Source organism: Manacus candei, unplaced genomic scaffold (assembly GCF_025592945.1).
Source record: "Manacus candei isolate 608988 ecotype Guabito, Panama unplaced genomic scaffold, ASM2559294v1 h1tg000015l, whole genome shotgun sequence".
NCBI lineage: Eukaryota > Metazoa > Chordata > Aves > Passeriformes > Pipridae > Manacus > Manacus candei.
The window spans coordinates 1,300,091-1,320,242 of NW_026138063.1; the positions used below are offsets into that span (position 1 = coordinate 1,300,091).

General features: G+C 45.1%; 1 protein-coding gene across 1 annotated transcript in view; it reads left to right on the forward strand.

Moving 5' to 3' along the window:
- The window catches only part of LEKR1 (leucine, glutamate and lysine rich 1), a 31,991-nt gene extending 12,420 nt beyond the window's left edge, over positions 1–19,571 (forward strand). Inside the window, exons 4-12 of the mRNA XM_051781855.1 lie at positions 1,403–1,522; positions 1,888–2,063; positions 4,958–5,143; positions 12,275–12,356; positions 13,863–13,940; positions 14,174–14,377; positions 15,483–15,576; positions 17,875–18,027; positions 18,942–19,571. Coding sequence (XP_051637815.1) covers positions 1,403–1,522; positions 1,888–2,063; positions 4,958–5,143; positions 12,275–12,356; positions 13,863–13,940; positions 14,174–14,377; positions 15,483–15,576; positions 17,875–18,027; positions 18,942–19,253 — 1,405 coding nt within the window. The 3' untranslated portion in view covers positions 19,254–19,571. The remainder of the gene's footprint in view (positions 1–1,402; positions 1,523–1,887; positions 2,064–4,957; positions 5,144–12,274; positions 12,357–13,862; positions 13,941–14,173; positions 14,378–15,482; positions 15,577–17,874; positions 18,028–18,941) is intronic.
- The last annotated feature ends 581 nt before the right edge of the window (positions 19,572–20,152 follow it).

Genomic DNA, 20,152 nt, shown 5'->3' on the forward strand with positions numbered 1-20,152 from the left:
TCCAAGTTTCTTTATCAGGACTCATATTTCTTAAAATTTGTGTTTTGGTGCAAATGTGCTCATCTGTGTATAACAGTAACTAAAGCACTTTGATGCTTTGTCTTAATTTTAATATATTTTTTATTATAAATCATTTTCATTTTCTGCTGCTTTTTACAATTGAAACCAAGGCTTCTGCCACCCTTTGGGTTTGTAAAATATTTATTGATTCAAATACTATTTATTTACTTGTGACAGTGAGTCACCAGTAGGGAAATGGATCATTTACTCTGCATGACCAGTGAGCGTTGAAAGCTTCGAAAGGGGCTGGTTTGTAGCAGTTCCTGTCACTGGAGTTGTATTTTGGGGATGGAAGGCTGGTTTAGGATGGTTTTCTGCCGCCAACAGCTGTACTGCAGCTGGGGCTGAGCTGCTGTGTGGGATCCTTCCTTCACGGGTACCACGGGAGGGGAACTGGCTCCAACTCTTATTGCTGGGCACTTCCATTCATTCCATGACAATCGTGGGAATAATTGCCGAGGTGTTGAAAGAACAGTGTTTAAACTGTGTTTATTTGCACTGTGATAGCTGGGCTTGGCAAACAAAAGGTGCTGTAATGAGAAGGTTCAGAAGGTAAATGTTTGAGGTGAAGAACAGCTCGAGGTCGATGTTTGGGGCTGTGTTTGCTGTGGCTGATCCAGCAGGGAGCTGGGGGAGGGATGGAGAGCTCCCCGTACTTCCCAGGGGACACCACCCTCCTCCTCCTCTCCTGTGAGCGCTGAGGGGGGTGAAAGAAACACTGGTTGGGTGTCCTGTGTCTTGTCATGGGGCGGCTTTTCAAAAGGTGTGTAAAGAATTGCCAATCACGGAATGGTTTGGGTTGGAGGGGACCTGCACAGGCCATCTTTGGTAGGAGGGAGGGTACACAGTGTGCTGCTGAGTCCAGATAACAGCAAGGTTGTCCTGCCCCCAGTTTTAAGATCTTTTTTGGTGTCAGCTTTGAAGTAAAATGCTCAAAATTGTCACCGGCATTGTCATTTAAGAACCCATCAGGTGCTACTGTGAAGCACCAGGGAAGATCCAGGAGAAAGAAGCATGAAAACAATTCCATGGTCAGGGGTGTGAAACCAAGGGCAAATTCTCCCCATTTGGAGACTGATGGTTGTGTGAAATATGTGATTATCACCTTTGAAAAGCTGTGGCTGCCCCACCTCTGGGAGTGTCCAAGGCCAGGTTGGAGCAAGCTGGACTAGTGGGAGGTGTCCCTGCCCAAGGCAGGGGGTGGCACTGGATGGGCTTTGAGGTCCCTTCCAACCCAAACCAGTCTGGGATTCAATTCCATTTAATTTAAAGCTGAAACAAAAGTTAGAGGTTGTTTACTAGGGCAAATAAGACTTTCTGATTGTTTTATTTACATCTCTAGAATAAAAAGCCTGACAATGGAACTGAAAACCAAGCAAGAGGAGTTTAAAAATGTGAAAGCTGATTTGCAGTATTTCCAGGAGGAGAAGGAAGCGGCCTACAAACAATCCCAGGTGCTCAGGTAAGAACCCAAAAACAAATGCTGGTGTTGGAAATGCTGTTTCTTACTTATATATTGTTTATAAAGACCCACCATAGGCTTGGCCATAGTCATTTAAACATGATTACTGTGATTTCCCAATAAAAAATGATTGTACAATTGCCTGTCTAGTTTTCTTCATTTATACATAAAAGCTCTAAATCAACATTTAGAAGGGAGAAACTTATAAATACCTAATTCAATACCTAATACAACATATTTCATATAGTAATGTAGTAAAAATTATCATATCTCAGAAGAATAGTTGTCAAGTTTCCTCTGAGTCCTAAGTTTATTATATAAATTATTTTTAAAATACACCTCTGGTATTGTGTTCTCTCTTACAGAAGTACCTTGGAACACCATTGCTCAACTCTGAACAAGGCTGTCTCCCTGTTCCCTTTCATCAGAAGTGAGCTGGACAGCATTAAAGAGGTCATCTCCACTAACCTGGAGAACTGGGCTGCCATGAAAGAAGAAATTTCTCTGCAGATAAAAACTGTGAGCAAAGAGGCTCTGACAGGTAAAGCATCTTACAAGAATTTGGGGCAGGAGAAAATAATTTTTGGTAGTTGAGTGTCAATGAGAATGTAAAAATTCATTAGATGAAGAACTTACATCACTTATATTTTCATTGATCTTGACAACAGTCAAGTTAGACCAAGCCTAACTCCACTGTCAAGGCAGTTGGTACATGTTTTATATGCAAATTTTAAACACTTTCTGTGGTGCAGATATTTTCATTATCTATAATCTTTCCCAACTACTCCACACTTAAATCCATTTACTGTGAGACTAAATGATGTAAATACCAAAAGATTTGATATCTTATACTGTTTCCTACTTGCCATTCATTAACCAGGGCTAGTTAAAGTACATATATAAGAGCTTTTAGAAACTGTTTTCAAGATAACCAAGCAAAACTGGTCGAAAGAGCAGCCCCTCTGTAGTATTTTTTGTCCCAAAATCTGAATGTTCTGAAAAGCTTGTTGCAAAAGCAGTAAAGTAAACAAAAAAATTACTGTATGTTAATATCATATGTTAATCGTGAACAACTGATACAACAGAACATAAAAGCTTTTAAATGGCATTCACAGGCCAAAAAAAATATGTGAAACTAAACTGTTTTGATTTAGAAAGCTGGATTTAAGGATGGATTTAATGTTCACAGTCACAGTATTCACCAGGCTCAAGTGGGATATGTTGGATGAGGGATGTGTAAGAATGGCACCACTCCTGCTTCCATACAGAAACTCTGTGTATTTGGAGTATTACACAAATAAACCAGGGAGTACTCCAGAAAAGAAGCCTGGAAATGTGTGGCTCTCTTTGAGCCTGCAGATGTCTGCAGGAACACGTTCACATTGCCTTTATTAGCAGAAGTAGGCAGGGAATGAGCACAGGAAGAGAGGGATCCTCAGGACACACCATCCTTCCTGTGCTCAGAGGAGGTGACTCATGAATCCCAACATTCTGACACTGATACACTGATTGTTCTTACAAACAGTGAGTACTAAGGAGGGGGTTTCTGGTCACGCTCATCTCCAGCAGGGAAGAGCCCCTGATTTGGGGCTCAGGACCCTCCAACTCTCCCTTGGGGGCTCAGGACCCCCAGCTCTGCCTGTGCTGCTCAGTGGGTTCGTGCCTGCTCCCCCCAGGCACAGCTGCCCCCTGATTCCTTCCCAGTGGGAACAAAGCCATCATTGAAAACATCCCAATTCCCTGCCAGTGTCACAGGAAGCACAGGCTGCTGGGCAGCTGGGATAGCAGAGAAAGCCCCATTTTCTGAGCTGCTCCACACACACAGGTTTCACTCAAGCTGTGGCTTTGCACTGGAATTCTCAGGGGCAGAGCAGTGTGGGAGAGGCACATCACCCACCCTGCCCTTACCTCCCCTCTCCCAAGGATGGGAAGCATGATGGAAAGGATGACAGCAGCTCACCTACTTCTTTGGACCTTAGAACCCTGATCAAACTGACCCCCAGAGCTCAAGGAGTTTGGACAAGGCTCTCAGGCACGTGGTGGGGTTGTTGGGGTGTCCTGTGCAGGGCCAGCAGTTGGACTTATCCTTGTAGGTCCCTTCCAACTCAGGATAGTCTGTAATTCTGTGACACAGCAACTCATCCTCTCACACACACTGAAAAACTGGAAGGGAAGGAATTCACCTGTAAATATTATTTCCCCAGGCCTCTAAAGCTGTAGCAGTCAGCACAGGGCCTCTTTGGGTGCTCTGGGTGTTCCAGTCCCTAATCACACTACCAGAGACTCTTTTCAGCAAAACTAACCTCGTCTGAGGCAGAGCAAAAACCAGTGCCCAGGGATCAGTTTGTGTTCCCAGCCTGGGGGCTGGGCACGACCCTTCCCAAACAACCCCTGATTGTGCCCAGCTCTCTGCTCCTGAAGGACACCCTTGTTCCAGCAGGAAGCAGGGTGTGGCCAAGGGAGTTATTCCCAGCCTGTGGGCTGCTTTGTGCCCCTTCAATCCCAAAGACCTCTCAGATAAAACCAGCTGGATTTGGGTATGGCTTGTTCTCACTCAGACACGGGAGGAGGGAGTAGTTGCTGCGTGTTGGGTGTAGGTTTGCTCGTGAATTCAAGGTGACCTGAGGAATAAAGCAGTAGGTTGGCCAAGGGAAGGGGTGCAGCCTCTCCACACATTTGGGAGGCAACACTGCAGGACCCTCCAGCAGCTCCCAAAAGGATGTTATACCATCACCCTGCAGTCTCCTGTGTGTAACACAGTGAGAAAAACTGGTAGTAGGAGACACAAGGCAAGTGAAAATGTCTCCAAGTCTTTGTGTTGCAATCACAGCTCAGAGTAAGTCTATTATTGGTGTTTAAAATGTTGGTAAGTATTTCTATCACTTCCAAAAGAGTTGTAGCATAATTGTTTAAGAAATAATGATGTTCCCAGGGCTGGAACCCCTCTGGAGCCAGGCTGGGAGAGCTCGGGGTGTTGACCTGGAAAAGGCTCCAGGGAGACCTGAGAGCCCCTTGCAGGGCCTAAAGGGGCTCCAGGAGAGCTGGAGATGGACTTGGGACAAGGGATGGAGGGACAGGACACAGGGAATGGCTTCCCACTGCCAGAGGGCAGGGTTAGATGGGATATTGGGAAGGAATTCCTGGCTGTGAGGGTGGGGAGGCCCTGGCACAGGTTGCCCAGAGAAGCTGTGGCTGCCCCATCCCTGGGAGTGTCCAAGGCCAGGTTGGACAGGGCTTGGAGCAACTTGGGCTAGTGGGAGGTGTCCCTGCCCATGGCAGGGGGTGGGACTGAATGGGCTTTGAGGTTCCTCCCAACCCAAACCATTCCATGATTCTATGAGTACTGAAGTCCTGCGGTCAAAAAACAGGTGTCATATTTTTAGTGGGGAAGGTAAATTCGACAACAGCTTTTACAATTTCTTGTTTCCTCCTCAGAAATACCCAAATTGAATCAAAGATTGGCAAAATCCCAGAGGGAGAACGAATGTCTGCAGGAGAAGGTCAAACACCTGACAGGGGTGGCCGACACAGTTGAGCTGAAAACCCAACAGCTCCAAACTTCCCTTCAGCAAGGGAACGAGCTCCAGAGCAGGTGCCGTGAACTGCAGAAGGAGACATTGGGTAAGAAAATTTTGACATTTCTAGCAAAATTCCAAGGGGAAAAAATGCCAAAAAAAAAGAAGTCTTTAAAAGCACTGAAGTTGTGGCTGGTACTGTGAAAAGACTGAACAGGACTGAGCAGGACTTTTGGCTCTCAGGACTGAACAGCAGCCAAGCCAGGCTCCTTTAGAGTCATTAAACAGGAGACTCTCTAATGATTTGCCCTTGATTGTGTGTCCTCTTGAAAACTGCAAGAACAGTGACAGCACTTGAAATTATAATAATATAAATTCTACTATCTTGAGAACTCTGTAGAGACAATAACTCGTTATAAAAAGATGATTTATATTGGTATCTCCTGAGTCATTTTCTCTTGCATTCACAGCACTGGCTCAGGGATATTTTAAGACCTTGGAAACACATCTAGAGGTTGTGCTGTTCTGGGCACAGCTCTGAGTCATCAGATTGGCACAGCAGTTCCCAGCCTGCCTTATGCTCAGTGTGTGGGGTCAGGTTTAAAGCAGGGGGTCTCAGGGATGGGCACCATGAAGGAGTTTTGCTGCTCCTTCAGTGCCTGCGAAGATCTCAGATGTGAGACTGCAGGGACCATCCATCCAGCCAGGGAAGTGCAGCTTCCTGGGGAGGTGACAGCAGGTGCAGAGGGCAATCAGAAGAGCCTTTCCCTGCTCCCCACTGGCCCAGCCCCAGGTGACTCAGGATCACAGGGGGTTTGTGGGGTTGGTTCCTCAGTGGAGCAGCAGCTCCCAAGTCCTTCCCGGGACTTCAGTTCCAGTTTCTGTTCTCCTGCTGCCAGAGAATCCCGGGAGGGGAGGGCACAGACTGTGCTTTTGGTGGTGTGTCATCAGCAGAGCTCAGCCAGCTCTACCAGAAGAGAAGTTGATGGAAGTCCCCTGTGTAAGTGCTTCACTCTGGCCCCACAAATCCTGGATTCATATCCATGTCAGCACCACTGGTGGAGTTTGTTCTACAGTTTAGTCTCTGCATTTCCCTGGAAGTGTCCAAGGCCAGGTTGGACGGGGCTTGGAGCAACCTGGTCCAGTGGAAGGTGTCCCTGCCCATGGCAGGGGGTGGAACAAGATGAGCTTTGAGCTCCCTTCCAAAATTGCTCCTTTCATCCAGGCTCCTCCTCCGAGTTAACCTGGGAAGGGCGTTTGGGATCCAGACATTTGGGATCCATCTCTCACCGGCTCTGCTGCTCTGGGAATTCAGTGTTAATACGAACAACTAGGGAGTTATGGTTTTGAGGAGAAAAACACATGGGATTTGTTGAACTAAATTCCCATTTTTCACTTTCATGTGACATAATTGGAAGGGAAAGCTCTTGAAATCAACCTGAAATGTTAGAATATTCTGAAAAAGCTTTATCCATGCTCTTTTATTTATTAATTTTCACTGCTGGCATTGATGTGAGACCTAACCAAGACCTACCATCTCTGGGGTTGTCTTTTTTTTTTATCCCTCTCCACTTCAGAGGAATATTTTGGAAGCTGCTTGTTTATGTTTATAAAGAGAATTGAAAATTTGCAGTGAAACTTGAAATAGCGGACATTTTATGGAGAAAACACAGCTAGAACATCACAGATGGAATTCATACAGAGTATTAGGACTCTGCAAGATCTTAATGAACAGTAAAAAGCTCAGCTAAACTGGTTGATGCTGAGGCATATATGAGGCATTTTTAAATGTATTAATAAAAATGTAGCACTTACTTGATAATAAATCAGTTATTAAGAAGCAGTACGAGGTTTGATGTGGATATCCAGAAGATTTCAAGGCAGGAAAACTGCTGGCTCAGGCATTTTGATTCTGCCCTTCCTGAGTGGGTCATTAAAACACAAATCCATGAGGATTTGAAGGAGTCTGGCCTAGGGAACACATTGCTGGATTTAGGTAATAAACCCAGTTAATGCACTGCTGATAAAAATGTTCTTTTTGAAATATAAAACATGATTTTCTCCATAAACAAACGTTAAATATGAGTTTGCCAATGTATTAAAATAAGTTAGTGGGAACAGACAACAGTCCTGGTGGAAATGAGCTCCAGGGAGTGGATTTATGCTGTCCAAAGTCAGGGTGTAGGAACTCAGCTGGATCCAGGGTGTCCGTGGGTTTGGGGGAGCTTGGTTTGATGGTTTATTTTGCTTTTTTTTTCCTCCCCCAAACTACTCTAACATCCCTCTTTGGTACTGAAATAGTTCAATGCTCCAGGGAAAAAACCCCAAACCACCAGGATTTGTGATTTCCATTTTTTTAAGGATTCTCCTTTCAGCAGCCAATATTTTGAAGATTCTTCTCTTGCTCGTTTATCATAGAATTGTAAATTATTGACTACTTCCTGTGATAGCAGGCATTTGCAAGAGCAGAAACTGAGCAGTAGTTTCAACTGTTGTTTCTTTGTGCTCGTGCTTGTTGTGACTTCCTGAAAATTCCCTTTGTGGGGGACTTGTGGGCTCAGTTTGTTGGTGTCACAGCCCTTTCCAGCCTCTCAGAGCATCACCCGGTGAGTGGGAGAGGGCAGGTCTTGACAAATGCTCAGCACAGGGTAAGGTCTGGTGAATAATTGTCTAATCAAAGACTCGCAGAACTAAAAATCAATAATTGGGATGGTGTCTGTGTATCTTTAGGGCTGGGAGCAGCAGAGCTTCAACAGCACGTGCTCCTCAAAGAGAGGAGCTGATCCTTGTGCTTTCGTTTCATTACCAGCCAAATCCTTTCCTCCACTTAATCACAAATAAAGAATCATTTTTTTTCCCAGAGGCCTTGTGGTTTTTCTCTAGCTCATTTATAGTTTCAGGCTTTACCCCTTTATGGGCTGAAATTGCTGGTGATGCACATGAAATGTGAATTTTCAATCTTTTGGTGCTCGTGCTCCATGGGCTACTTCAGTTCCTAAATATAAACTTAGTGGTCTGCTGACATAATGAGAGGTGATGGAAACTTGCAGGCAGCTGGAGGAGGGACTGGAACTTGGATTGGGAATGTTAGCACTGCTCATGGAAAGAAGGAGCAGTGTTTTCATCCCGGCGAAGTGCCTTTAATGCCACTTTAAAGACCACTTTGAAGAGCTTTGAAAATCCAAAGAGGGAATAGTTTCCTGCAGTTTTAGGTAGGCTGCAGTTCAAACAGCCACTTTTCATTCTGCAAGTTCTGTTGAAATACATTTTTTATTAATTCCAGCTGTGGTAGGAAGAATTGGAAGGGAGAGAGCCGGGGAATGCAGGGCTGGTGCTGGAGCAGAGTGTGACGAGGCAATGGCTCATTAGTGCTTTTCAACAGCCTCACAGTGGAAGAGGAAGCAGATGAATAGGATGGGAAACAGCACCCAAGTTCCCTTCCAGGAGGGGTTGGGATGAGGCTCTGTTTGAGTTCGACTGACTTACCGAAGGGCCTCACTTTGCTTCTGGAGGAAAAGCAGGAATCCACATTCACCTGTGGCCACAGACTGGGAGACCTGGGAATATTCAGCCTGGAGAAGAGAAGGCTCCAGGGAGACTTTAAAGCCCCTTCCAGTGCCTAGAGGGGCTCCAAGAAAGCTGGAGAGGGACTGATTGCAGGGCTAGGAGACCCTCCAGCCTTGGATCTGAACAAAACCACAGGTCTGGCTTTGGCAGAGATTCTGCTCAGGGCTGAAGGGTGAGCTTTACCACCCCAGAGGTCCATGAAGCTGTGCCTGAACTGTGATGAGAATTCCATAAAGCTTGATAAAATAAAAAAATGCTGTGATCTGGGATTCTTCTGGCCCTGCTAGTTTGCTGGCAGTGCCCTGAGTTGGTGGTGAGCAGGACGAGGGCACACGTGGAGCCCACACAGCCCTTGTGCTTCCCAGTGGGAGCGTGGCCTGGGCTACCCCAGTGGCACAGTGACTGTGGCATGAGTCAGAGCTTGTCCTGTGTACACCAAACCAGCTGCCTGATTTTCCCCAAACCACGCTGAAATGAAGGGAAAACGAAACCAACCCCTCCCCGAGCCGTTCTCTGTGTGATGCAGAGATGTGGGGAAGGAGCAGCTCCTCTTGTCTGCAGTGCCCGGCCAGGCAGCGAGGAGCAGGCTGGGTTTCTCACCTTGAAAACACGTGGGCTCTGTAGACATGCATTTATTTTTGGTAGGCACAGTCATTTTAGACCAGAGACTCGCTGACATGGAACAGGTTCCCCCCTGACTGCCAGGACCTGCTGTGCTGGGCTTCTGTCCCTGGGCTACTGCCCAGGAGGGTCTCAGGTGCTGGTGGGGGACTGCACATCCTCAGTGCCAAATCCAGGGTCTCCAACACAGGAAGGACATGGAACTGTTGGAGCAAGTCCAGAGGAGGGTCACCAAGTCGATTGAGAGGTGGAGCACCTCTGCTGTGAGGAAAGGCTGGGAGAGTTGGGATTGTTCAGTCTGGAGAAGTTTCGAGGTGACTTAATTGTGGCCTTGCAGTGCCTGAAGGGGCTACAGGAAAGATGGAGAGAGACTGTTTATAAGGCATGGGGTGACAGGACAAGGGGGAATGGCTTCAAACTGCCAGAGAACAGGGTTATATGGGATATTGGGAAGGAATTCTTGGCTGTGAGGGTGGGGAGGCCCTGGCACAGGTTGCCCAGAGAAGCTGTGGCTGCCTCATCCCTGGAAGTGTCCAAGGCCAGGTTGGATGGGGCTTGGAGCAACCTGGGCTGGTGGAAGGTGTCCCTGCCCATGGCAGGGGTGGGACTGGATGGACTTTAAGGCCCCTTGCCACCCAAAGCTTTCTGGGACTCTGAGCATTCTCTGATCTATCTGATCTGTGCACATGAACCTCCCTAGAAAGTCTTAAGTACAGAAAAATAGTCACCCTTTCCTTACATGTGTATCAACCACTGAGCTTTTGGTTAGATGAGACCAAGATTGTCAGAAATTATCTTGGGGTTTTTTGTAGGTTTTGCAGGAAAAGTAGATAATTACACAGCTCTATCATGCATGCTTCTGATCTGATCTCCCTGGGAATCTGTTAGGAATTAGCTGGGCAGTTGATGGCTTCCAGAGTGGCTGCTTACTGCTTATTTGTTTTATTTTTCACTGAAAACTTTACCAGTTGTTGCTATTTCCCACCAGAATCTGGAGCCTGTGCCCTTGGATGCAAACTGGGTGGCTGAATTCCTGAAAGCCAGTTCTGAGCAGGCTCCTTGCTGGGTGTTTTGAGGCTGCACTGATGGGAATTCACCCAAGGAAGAGGAAGCAGCTTTGGTTCTGTTTCTTTGGTTCTTCCTGTCTCTGTGCACGTTCTGTGCTCTGTCCCCTCGGTCTCTGTCACAGCAGAGTCCCACTGAAAGGTTACTGCAGGGTTAATGACTACGGTGAGGTCCTTTCTGAGTCAAAAAATAACTAAAATTAAACACCAATGATACCGAGATGGTTTTGGACTGGAGGTTTTTGAGATGTGGTTCTTCTTCAAGCTTTAAAGCGAGTATCAGTCTTACAGAGCCTCGATGCTTTCCGTTGGGTTTGCATGTTTTGCAATGTGCTTTATTTTCATTGCCAGAGAACATTTTTACATAGTCATTTGAATATATTTTTCTTTATTCAGCAAGTTTTCAGCATAAGTTTTCATTTGTATTACCATTCTGCTTATTAGTTTCCTCATTTCGCCATGTTTTTCATTGAAATCTCTATTATTTAGTCCCTGTGGGTGTGGGTCTGATTCCCCAGACTTTCTACTCTCCTGGTGACTTTGGTGGGAATTCTCCCTAGAGAAAACTTTCAGAAACCATCTGTGTAATTAAATCCATCTACTCCCTCATGAAAAACTCCTGTGCCTGCTCAGTGAATATGAAAACTTCTGAAAACAGATTGAGTGAAAGAAGAAACAGCACTGGAAGGGACCACCCAAAGTACTAGAACCAAAATAAGCATCATCCCTCTCCTTTTCCTTTATCCCAGAACTTGTGTCCATATTCCCACATGGAGGAAGAGGAAAAAATGCCACAGTTATTAATGATTGCCAGAGATCTTCTATAATACCAATTTTAAAAATTGTCAGATGTTTGGGCAAACCTTCTCGGCAGCCTGTGAGGAGGGCAGGGGCTCTGCTCTCTCTGCTGTCCAGCTACAGTGATCTGGGCTAAATCTGTCCTCCCAAAGTCACGTTCCTGCTCTGGGGGTGAGGTTGTTCCCAGTGCTCTGCCTCACATCTGCTTGGCAGCTGAAGCCAAAGTTTCCCCTTTTTCTGTGGAATTCCGAGCCGTTGGCTCCACGAGGCAGTGTCAGGATGGATGACAGGAAATGAAAGTTGGGTTCTTTGGCCTTGGAGGAGGGTGCAGGGCAATCCATTGCTGAGGGAGGCCCAGGGGGAGGAAGCAGAAGGGGCTGCAGGTGGTCTGGTGTGTCCTGCGTGTGCGGGGCCACGACGTCCCGCTCGGAGAGAGGGGAGGATGCCACCAACCATCCCAGCTTGGGCCGGGCTCTGCTGGGCAGGGTTGGATGGCAGAGGGGCTGCAGGGCTTTGGTGACAAGGGGAGTTTCTCAGGGAAGCCTTAAAAACAGCTGAGAGGAAGTTTTGGCCAGAAGAGAGTCACACAAACAAGGGGTTTAACAGTGACCGGGGATTTATCTCGGCCGGTTCAACACGGGATGGATGTTCTGTGGTTCATTCCCAGGGAACTGAGGGAAAACAAGGTTGGCTTTTCAGGCACAGAACTGAAACGGGGAGGGGGTGGTGAAGGATTATAAACTGCTGGTTGCCAGGGGTTTTGAGGAGCAGCTGAGCTGCTCTCACCACTTGCTGTGGTCACACAAGACCATCACTGAGCACGGCTGATCTCAGCCCACCTTCCACTGAGTTCATGGAACCAAAGCACCCAAGGACTTGATATCACAGGTGTGTTATGCAAAAATATGGTTGATTTGTTTTGGCATTGGTGGCAGGTGGAGTAGAAGGTGCTTCTATAAATAACTTCCATCATTTTTTGCAAGGGCTTAGTCAAGGCCAAGGAAATTTGAACTTTCTCTTCCAAAAGCTCTTTCTGAAGGCTGATAGTTTGGGGATGGATCTGACAACTCCTGTATGAGGTGGAACTGAGGATCCACGGGTCTGAGGTGGAAACAAACCACAGTGTGGACAAAGGTGAATGTATTTTAGAATAACTGGAGACACAAACCCCACGTTTCTGCTTTCAGATTTAACAAATCAAGTGGAGACAACTGGGCTGCAGCTGCAGAAGGTGACGGCCGAGCTGGACCACTACAAGAAGCTGTTAATGTAAGGTTCCCATCCCTGGATCCTTCCCCACTGCACAGAAAGAGGCACCAAACCACTGCTGTCCACCAAGTGCTGCTTGTCACGTTGACTTGAGAAGGTTTTGACCAGCAGAGGAAATATTTTTTCCTCATGTTATGATTTCTAAGCAGTAGTGTTTTTACAAGGAAATGTAGTAACAGGACTAGGGGGAATGGCTTCCCAGTGCCAAAGGGCTGGGTTAGATGGGATATTGGAAGGAGTTCTTGGCTTGGAGGGTGGCACAGGTTGCCCAGAGAAGCTGGGGCTGCCCCTGGATCCCTGGAAATGTCCAAGGCCAGGTTGGAGCAACCTGGGCCAGTGGAAGGTGTCCCTGCCCATGGCAGGGTGGAACTGGGTGGACTTTAATGTCCCTTCCAACCCAAACCAGGCTGGGATTCTGGGATTTTACACTGTAGGTTTGGGATAGAAGGTTTTTATTGCCATAAAACGAATCACAAAGTTTAGTATTTAATCAGTGGCTACAATTTCTTTCTTTATCTGCCCCCCAAGTGTGAGTTTGCTGTGACTCTGCCCCACACCCCATGTCCTGCCCCGCTGGAATTTCACTGTGTCATGCCTGTGTTTTAATGAAGAATGAGCAAAACCTAAATTAATAGAGCAAAAAAAAGACTGTCATCAAAAATAGACTGTCATCCACAATAGAATGTCACCAACAATGGAATGTCATCTACAATAGAATGTCACCCACAACAGACTGTCACCAGCTCCTTGTCAGAGCCAACTGCAGCAGGTGCCTGGAAAGAGAAGCTCCCAGAGCTCCATCTCACAGTCCCAGCTCAAATATTTAGCTCAAGAGTGAGGAACTGGTTCTGCCAATGTCAAGACCAGCTGTCATCCCTCCTTTCCCATGTTTTCCTGAAATTTAAACAGGGTTCAGGCTGTTCTGCTCCGGACTTTCTGGTTTCAGTTCCTGTGTTCAGGGGTCTGACCACAACCGAGTGGCAAATATTTGGAATGCTTAGCAACAACGTATTTTAGTGATAATGTAAGGATTGAGTGTGGAAAAAAGATGTCATGGACATGGTTAAATAAACAGGGAGGGCTTTCCAAATGTAATATTAAAATTTCAATGCAATATGGGCACAATTTCATAAAATAACATATTCTATGTCTGTTTAAATGTAAATATGAAGTTTAACCATGGTTATTAATTGGTGAAATGATGACATAATGACACAAAACCTGCAGTTTCCAGCCCTTTCACCTACAAGATTGCTATTTGTTCAGTTTTATTAATTTTTCCCTCAAAACTTTCATAATTGTTTGCAACATTTGTGATCCTGCTCAGGCTGAGATGACAATGGAATTATGACAAATCTTACCTGGAGCTGAAAGAACTTCCTGTTTGTGGCCTTTTGACTGAAATAGAAAATGCAAGTTGGGTAATACACCCAGAAGTGATGTCCAGGTTGTGCAGGACCAAAGGCTCATTTCTTTGGATAACACACTTTTTGGAATGTTTTTTAGGATGAAATCAACAGAACTTGAAGTCTGTCAAAATGAACTGAAAAAGATGAAATACGAAAACGGAATTTCTGAGTCAAGGTAAATGCTGAAATGATATTTCATAATACCTTTTTCTGAACAGGAGAGCAAAAAATGGTATGATTTTAAAGCAATTTTAGACAATATTTTTTCCTATTTTTCTGTGAAGTTATCAGATTTAACTTCTTAACAAATACATATGGGTTTTTTTGTCTAATATTTAATTTTCCATTTCTGTCTGTAACCAAGAATACAGTCACTGCAGTGCTGATACTTTCTTACTTCATCTGCAGGCTCACCAAAGAGCTCAAGGAAAAGGAGGAGTCCCTTCTGATTTGCCAACAAGTCTGCAAACATTTACAGGAGGAAGTGGCTGAGAAGGAGAGGAAAGAAGAAGACCTGAAAAGAAGAACTGGGCGATCAGAGAGTGAACTGGAGACACTGAAAACTCTGCTGAGCCAAACAGAGGAGGAGGTGGTGATGCTGAAACAGGAGAGGTAATGGGAGCTGGGCTGAAGTGGTCCTGAAAATTCCTGACAGTTTGGAATTCATTGGATTGGTTTTTTAATTATTGAAAGAGAAACAAAACTTGAATGGTAAAAAAAAAGAAAAGAAAAGAAAAAATCCTGCTTAAAAAAAATAGGAGGGAAAAAACCCTGCTTGGCTCTCCAGGGCTTCAGCTCAAGCTTAATCAAACCCCTGAACACCCCTCTGGGGCAGCTGTTCCAGCTGTGCCAGAGGTACAGGGAATATTCTTTACATTTATCTTTAAATACAAAACCCTCTTGGTGCCTCTTGGCATTTTGAAATGGTCACAACGAGCCCATGGTTGTCAGGGATGAAACTGGGTATGTAGATTATGGTCAAGGTAATTAAGAAGTGTGGATTTAGGTTGGTAAGTCTAAAGCAAAGGTGCTGAAAGGAGATCCCATTCCAGGGAAAATAACCCTCAGAAGCTCAGTGCTTTATTTTCCACATCTGACAAGTAATTCCAGGGAAAAAGACAGCTTTATTCATAGCTGAGAACCTTCAAAATCAGGCTGAACTGGTGGGAAGTTGCCCTTACACTTAACCAAGTACCAGATCATATCCAAGGGCCTGGAGTATTGGAATAGTTATGGCATTTTATGGTGTACAAGTTGCTAATAACATAAATTACAAGAATTTAAGCTCTCCAGGAGTTTTGCTTTACAAGGCATCACATAACAAACAGTAACTTAACAGCAGAAAGCACTCAGTGGTTTTAATTCCAAACACCCCGCAATTTTTTAATCAATGATAGCAGTTGTTCTGAGTTCACTAAGTGCTATTTCTGTTTGAATAGTGTTAAGTTTTTCTGTGTTCTTCAAAATTTGACTTGAGAAATATTGAAGAAATATTAAGATGTCGTTTGAGGTGGAAGGAAGATGAGCTGCAGCATTTTCTGTGGAACATGGAATTGATGGAGTGAGTGGTGGCACTGTGGGAATGCTGAGGAGTGATCCTGCTGTGCCTCCAGGCAGGATTGCTGGGGGTTATTGCACAGAGTGCTGGACAAAAGGGAGGGGAATTGCACCCCTGTGGGTGGAGCTCATCCTCACATCCCCTTGGTGTGGTTTCCAGGGAGCTGATGGTGGTTTCCCACCAGACCAGGACGGAGCAGCTGCAGGAAGCGCTGAGGCAGAAGATGAGGAGTGAGGAGACCTGGAGGGAGAAGGTAACCCTGGATGGGCCCCTGGCACCCTCTGCCTCCTGCTTTATTTGGGGTATTTTCTGTTGTCACAGTGGTCACAGTGAGCACAGTGAGGCAGGGGCTGATCTCCTCAAGTGCCAGGTGTCCTGAAATCCTGGGATCATGGAATGGTCTGGGTTGGAAGGGACTCAGCCAAAAATCAGTTGATTTCTGTCAGGAACACACGAGTCTTTGTTGCCCATGAACTCTGGGTTTGCTGGTTCCTCAGACCCATAAATTTACAGGAAATTTGTTTTGGGGAACCTCCTATTTCCTAAACCACATTTAATGTATTTTGAAGTTCATAGAATCATAAAATCATGGACTGGTTTGGGTTGGAGGAACCTTAAAGCCCATCCAGTTCCACCCCCTGCCATGGGCAGGGACACTTTCCACTAGCCCAGGTTGCTCCAAGCCCTGTCCAGCCTGGCCTTGGACACTTCCAGGGATCCAGGGGCAGCCACAACTTGTCAACAATATCCTTTGTACAAGGAGTTTTCCTGCCAGTCTCCTCCAGTGGGATTTGGGAAGCTGTTTACCATAAACAACTGCCACTGTGTCAACTGTTCTCCTCTGCAACTTCTGCCACGAGCACCAAAAAACCCCAAACTGAACACAGGAAATTAAAAAAATATATATTTATATGTGAAGAATAATTTAAAAGCAGAGTTGAACAATAATTCTGACTTGTCTGATTTAATGCTGACATAATTGGTGACTGAAATGACTGTATTTTTTGCTTCAGTGGGTGATAAGTGTCTGAAAGCTTTCCTGAGTCTCTGGGAGATCTGGGGACTGGTAGCAATTAAGATCAGTTCCATCCCTTTGGAAACATCTTCACCTCCATGTCACAGGGTGTAATTTGGGAAGGAGATCACACTGGCTCCATAATCACAGAGTGTTGTTCAGCCTGACATGGGAACCAGATAAAGATTGGTGGGAGGCAGAGGGAGCAATTACAGCTTTGGGATCATTAAAATGCAGCACAGGGAAGGGCTCCAAAAATGTGCTCAGCAACCAAAAAATCAACAATGTGATAAAGGGACAATGGTTGGTTTGGGTCACTGTGCCATTGGGAGCAGCAAGTGGGCAAGATTTCTGTTTAAAATAGAGATAAACCAGAAATTGTTTTCATTTATTATCATTAGTATAGTAATAATACTAATATATTATATCATTAAAATAATAACAATAAGAAGAAGAAGGAGGGGAAGGAGAAGAGGAGGAAGAAGAGTCTACTTTGAGGATCTTAAAAATATACCAATTTTAATCTAAACCTTAGTGGGGGATTTGCACCTATTCCACCCCATAGTTGCCTCTATTTTGATTTTAAAAAATAATGAAAATATTTCCAGTTTATCTTTTCCCTCCAGAGAAAAGAGTTTAGGGAGATTTGTTATACTTTTGCTCATAATTAGTGTGTGAAATTAAGATAATTGTAATTGAGCTCATTCTGGGCTTTTCTTCTTTTAATAATTTGAAGTAATTGGGTTGGAGTTGTGTGCTTGATGTGCCTCTCAGCCTGGTGCAATTAAATCCATTAGAACCCAGCCTGCACAAATAGAACATTAACATCCTGGGTCAGGAAAAGTATTTTCCTAAATACAGCCTTCAGTGTTTCCTCCAGAACCCAGGCTCTTCTGTTCAGGAAATGATGGCTGAACTTTCAGGTTTGAGTTTCTGATGTTAATTATTTGAGATGCTTTAAGGGCTGGGATGTTTTACCCAGAATTTGGAACTCGTTCACTTTGGGTTCTCCATTTTTTGAGCCTCGACTGGACAATGGCCCATTGGCACAGCACAGGTGTCTGAGAGGTTCTGGGGAGGTTCCTCTGGTGCTCCTTTCCCTGGATTTCTGGTATTTCCAAGCTTTAAAGTCCCTCCTGACCCAACCCATTCCGTGACTTTGTGGCTGTGTCATTTTGCTGCCTTTGGAACTGGTGCCGACAGAGTTTCACCTCCAGAGCAAACCCCTCCAGCAGGATCATCTGGCTCAGGACCCAGCCAAGGGTTTTGTAATTCAGTGTGTTCATAGTGATTTAGTGTGAAGTCCAGCTGCCTAAATTTAGGGATCCAGAGCCGCTGGAGACTCCTGGGCTGTGACTCTGTGAGCTCTGGAGCAAGAGCGTTCCCTGGCCGGGCTCCAGTGGGTCGGAAGTGTTTGTTCAGTGCCCAGAATCTCAGGCTGCCAAATTCCCCATCACTTCCCTTAAGGCCCTGTTGGAAAGGGAATATATTAGAAGTTGGGCTGCTCTGTGTGACTGAAACCCTCTTGTTCCCCAGCTGGAAATGGATCTGGCCAAAGGAGAGGCTCGGCAGAAAGAGGCAATTCTAAAAGTCAAGGAGGAGGCCAGGGTGGAGCTGGACCTGGAGAGGCAGAAACAGCAGGAGCTGATCACAAAGTACCAGCGAGACCACGAGGAGCTGCAGAAGAAGGTGTGGAATGCTCAGGAGAAAACTCCCGTGGCAGCAGATCAGATAAAACCGTTGAAAACCAGAATGGGAAGGAATAAAACCCCCTTTATGTGTCATCCTCTATCTAGATGATACAGTGTTTTTCCCCAGTCTAAATATAGGACCTATATTTAATTTATTTTTTTAATGGAACAGGCAAAAAATAACTATTCCAGTTCAAGTGAAATGGTGTGGAAGTTCTTTGTTGTCATATTTTCTCTTCCCATCTGTGTCCCTGGATTTCAATTTTCAATCTGACATCATTTTGCAAAACCTTGGGACTGTTTCAGACTATGGTGAGTTCCCACAAACCCATCCACGTGGTTTTTCCCCTTCCCAAAGTGCCAGTTCCCACCTTCTGGGCTCTGCTGGAGGTGGCATCAGGTGGGGTCCCAGCTTCTCAGAGCTCCAGATTCTTGAGTTTTATGTAGAAATTGAACAATTTTACTTATAACCTTCTCAAAGGATTTGGCACAATTCTTGAGAAATCTGAGGAAAAAGGAATTTGATGAAACTACTGTTATTTAAAAGTTATGACATTGCACGGTGCTTTAAAGATGAAAAGAACACTTTGCCTTTGTTCACTTGACAAATATTTGGTTGTGATTTTAAGACCCTTAAGAAACATTGACTTGAAATTTTCCCATTTTTACCTCGATTTCTCTGTTTGGTCTTGAACATACTAATTAATCTCTGTTCTGAGTGTTGATTAATTACAGCTCTCTGACACCCTCTGAGGGCATTCTGTAAATTCAAAGCATTTTTTTCTCTCTGAGGACATGTGTGTTTGAATTTGTTGGTTTTTTTTCCTCAAGTCAACATTTGTCTGATATTAATTCTCTCTGTACAAAAATACTGACTGTAGATGAATGCAGTTTTTGTCTGATCTCATGCAGATACCAGGTTTAATATCCAGTGCCACCAAGAGCTTAAGGATGGAGACAGAAATCCTTGAGAAGAAGCTCCAGGATGCCCAGATGAAACTTGCAGAGAAAGATGGAGACAAGGAGAAAGAAATTCAGAGCCTTAAAAGACTGATCAGTGAACTTGAATTTCAGCTGACGATGGAAAAGAACAACAATGAATCATTTCTGGATAAACTGAGGAAAGAAATGAAGCACAAGTCAGATGAACTGGAAAAATTAACCCAGGAGAGGACACAGCTGATTCACAGCTTGAGTCAAGTCCAGGAGGAGGTAGGAACATGACCCAGGAAATGCCTGGCTATTTTTACTTGGAGACATGTGATTTCTAACATCATTCAAAGTATCTGTTTTTCAGACCAGAAAACCCATTGAAATGCAAAGATTCCTAGAGCAAGACCATGCTAATTTACTAAATACAGTAGATTACTAAATACAGGAAGTTTTAATTCAGCAAACACTTAAACTGGGGGTTTATTGTGTTTTATTGAACAATATTTATATTTTTCAAGTCCTGCAGGACATTTCTTTCTCAGCCTGTAGCCTCAGTTATGCTACACAAACATGAGCGAACAACAAAGAATTCCCCATGTTTTTGGAGTGGAAGTCATGGACATTTCTCACTTCCCACTCTTTGAACTGTGTCCCAGCTCCCCCCAGCCCAGCCACAGTTCCCTGACACAGGAATGCATGGAAATGACTCCACTGCAAAGAGGAGCTGGAGTGATGGATATTCTGACCTCAAGCATTTGCTGAATGCTTGGAATAGAATGGGAAGGGAGGAGAGAGCTGTGCTGCTCCATGAGAAATGTGCAGTCAGGGACTGCAGATAAGATTAGACTGGAATGTCCAAAGCAATTCAGTGGCAGAAAAAAATTGGGAAACAGCGAAAATTAAACTCTTCAAAGTAAATTAGGGCCAGGGTTGGTATTTATGTCTTCCTTGGAAAAGGTTCAGGAACAGTGTGGGTGAATGGGAGGGATGTTGGCAGTGGGTCTGTCAGTCCTGCCCTGACCTGGGATGGGGACATGGATCAGGGGTGGCCTTGGCAGAGTGGTTGGACTCGATGGCCTTTCCAGCCCAAAGGATTCCATGACTGCAAACAGCTCGTGTCCTTCCATAAGGAGGGCTATGTAGGAAAGGGTCAGAAGGAGGTGGTGCAGTGACACTGAACGTTCCCAGGA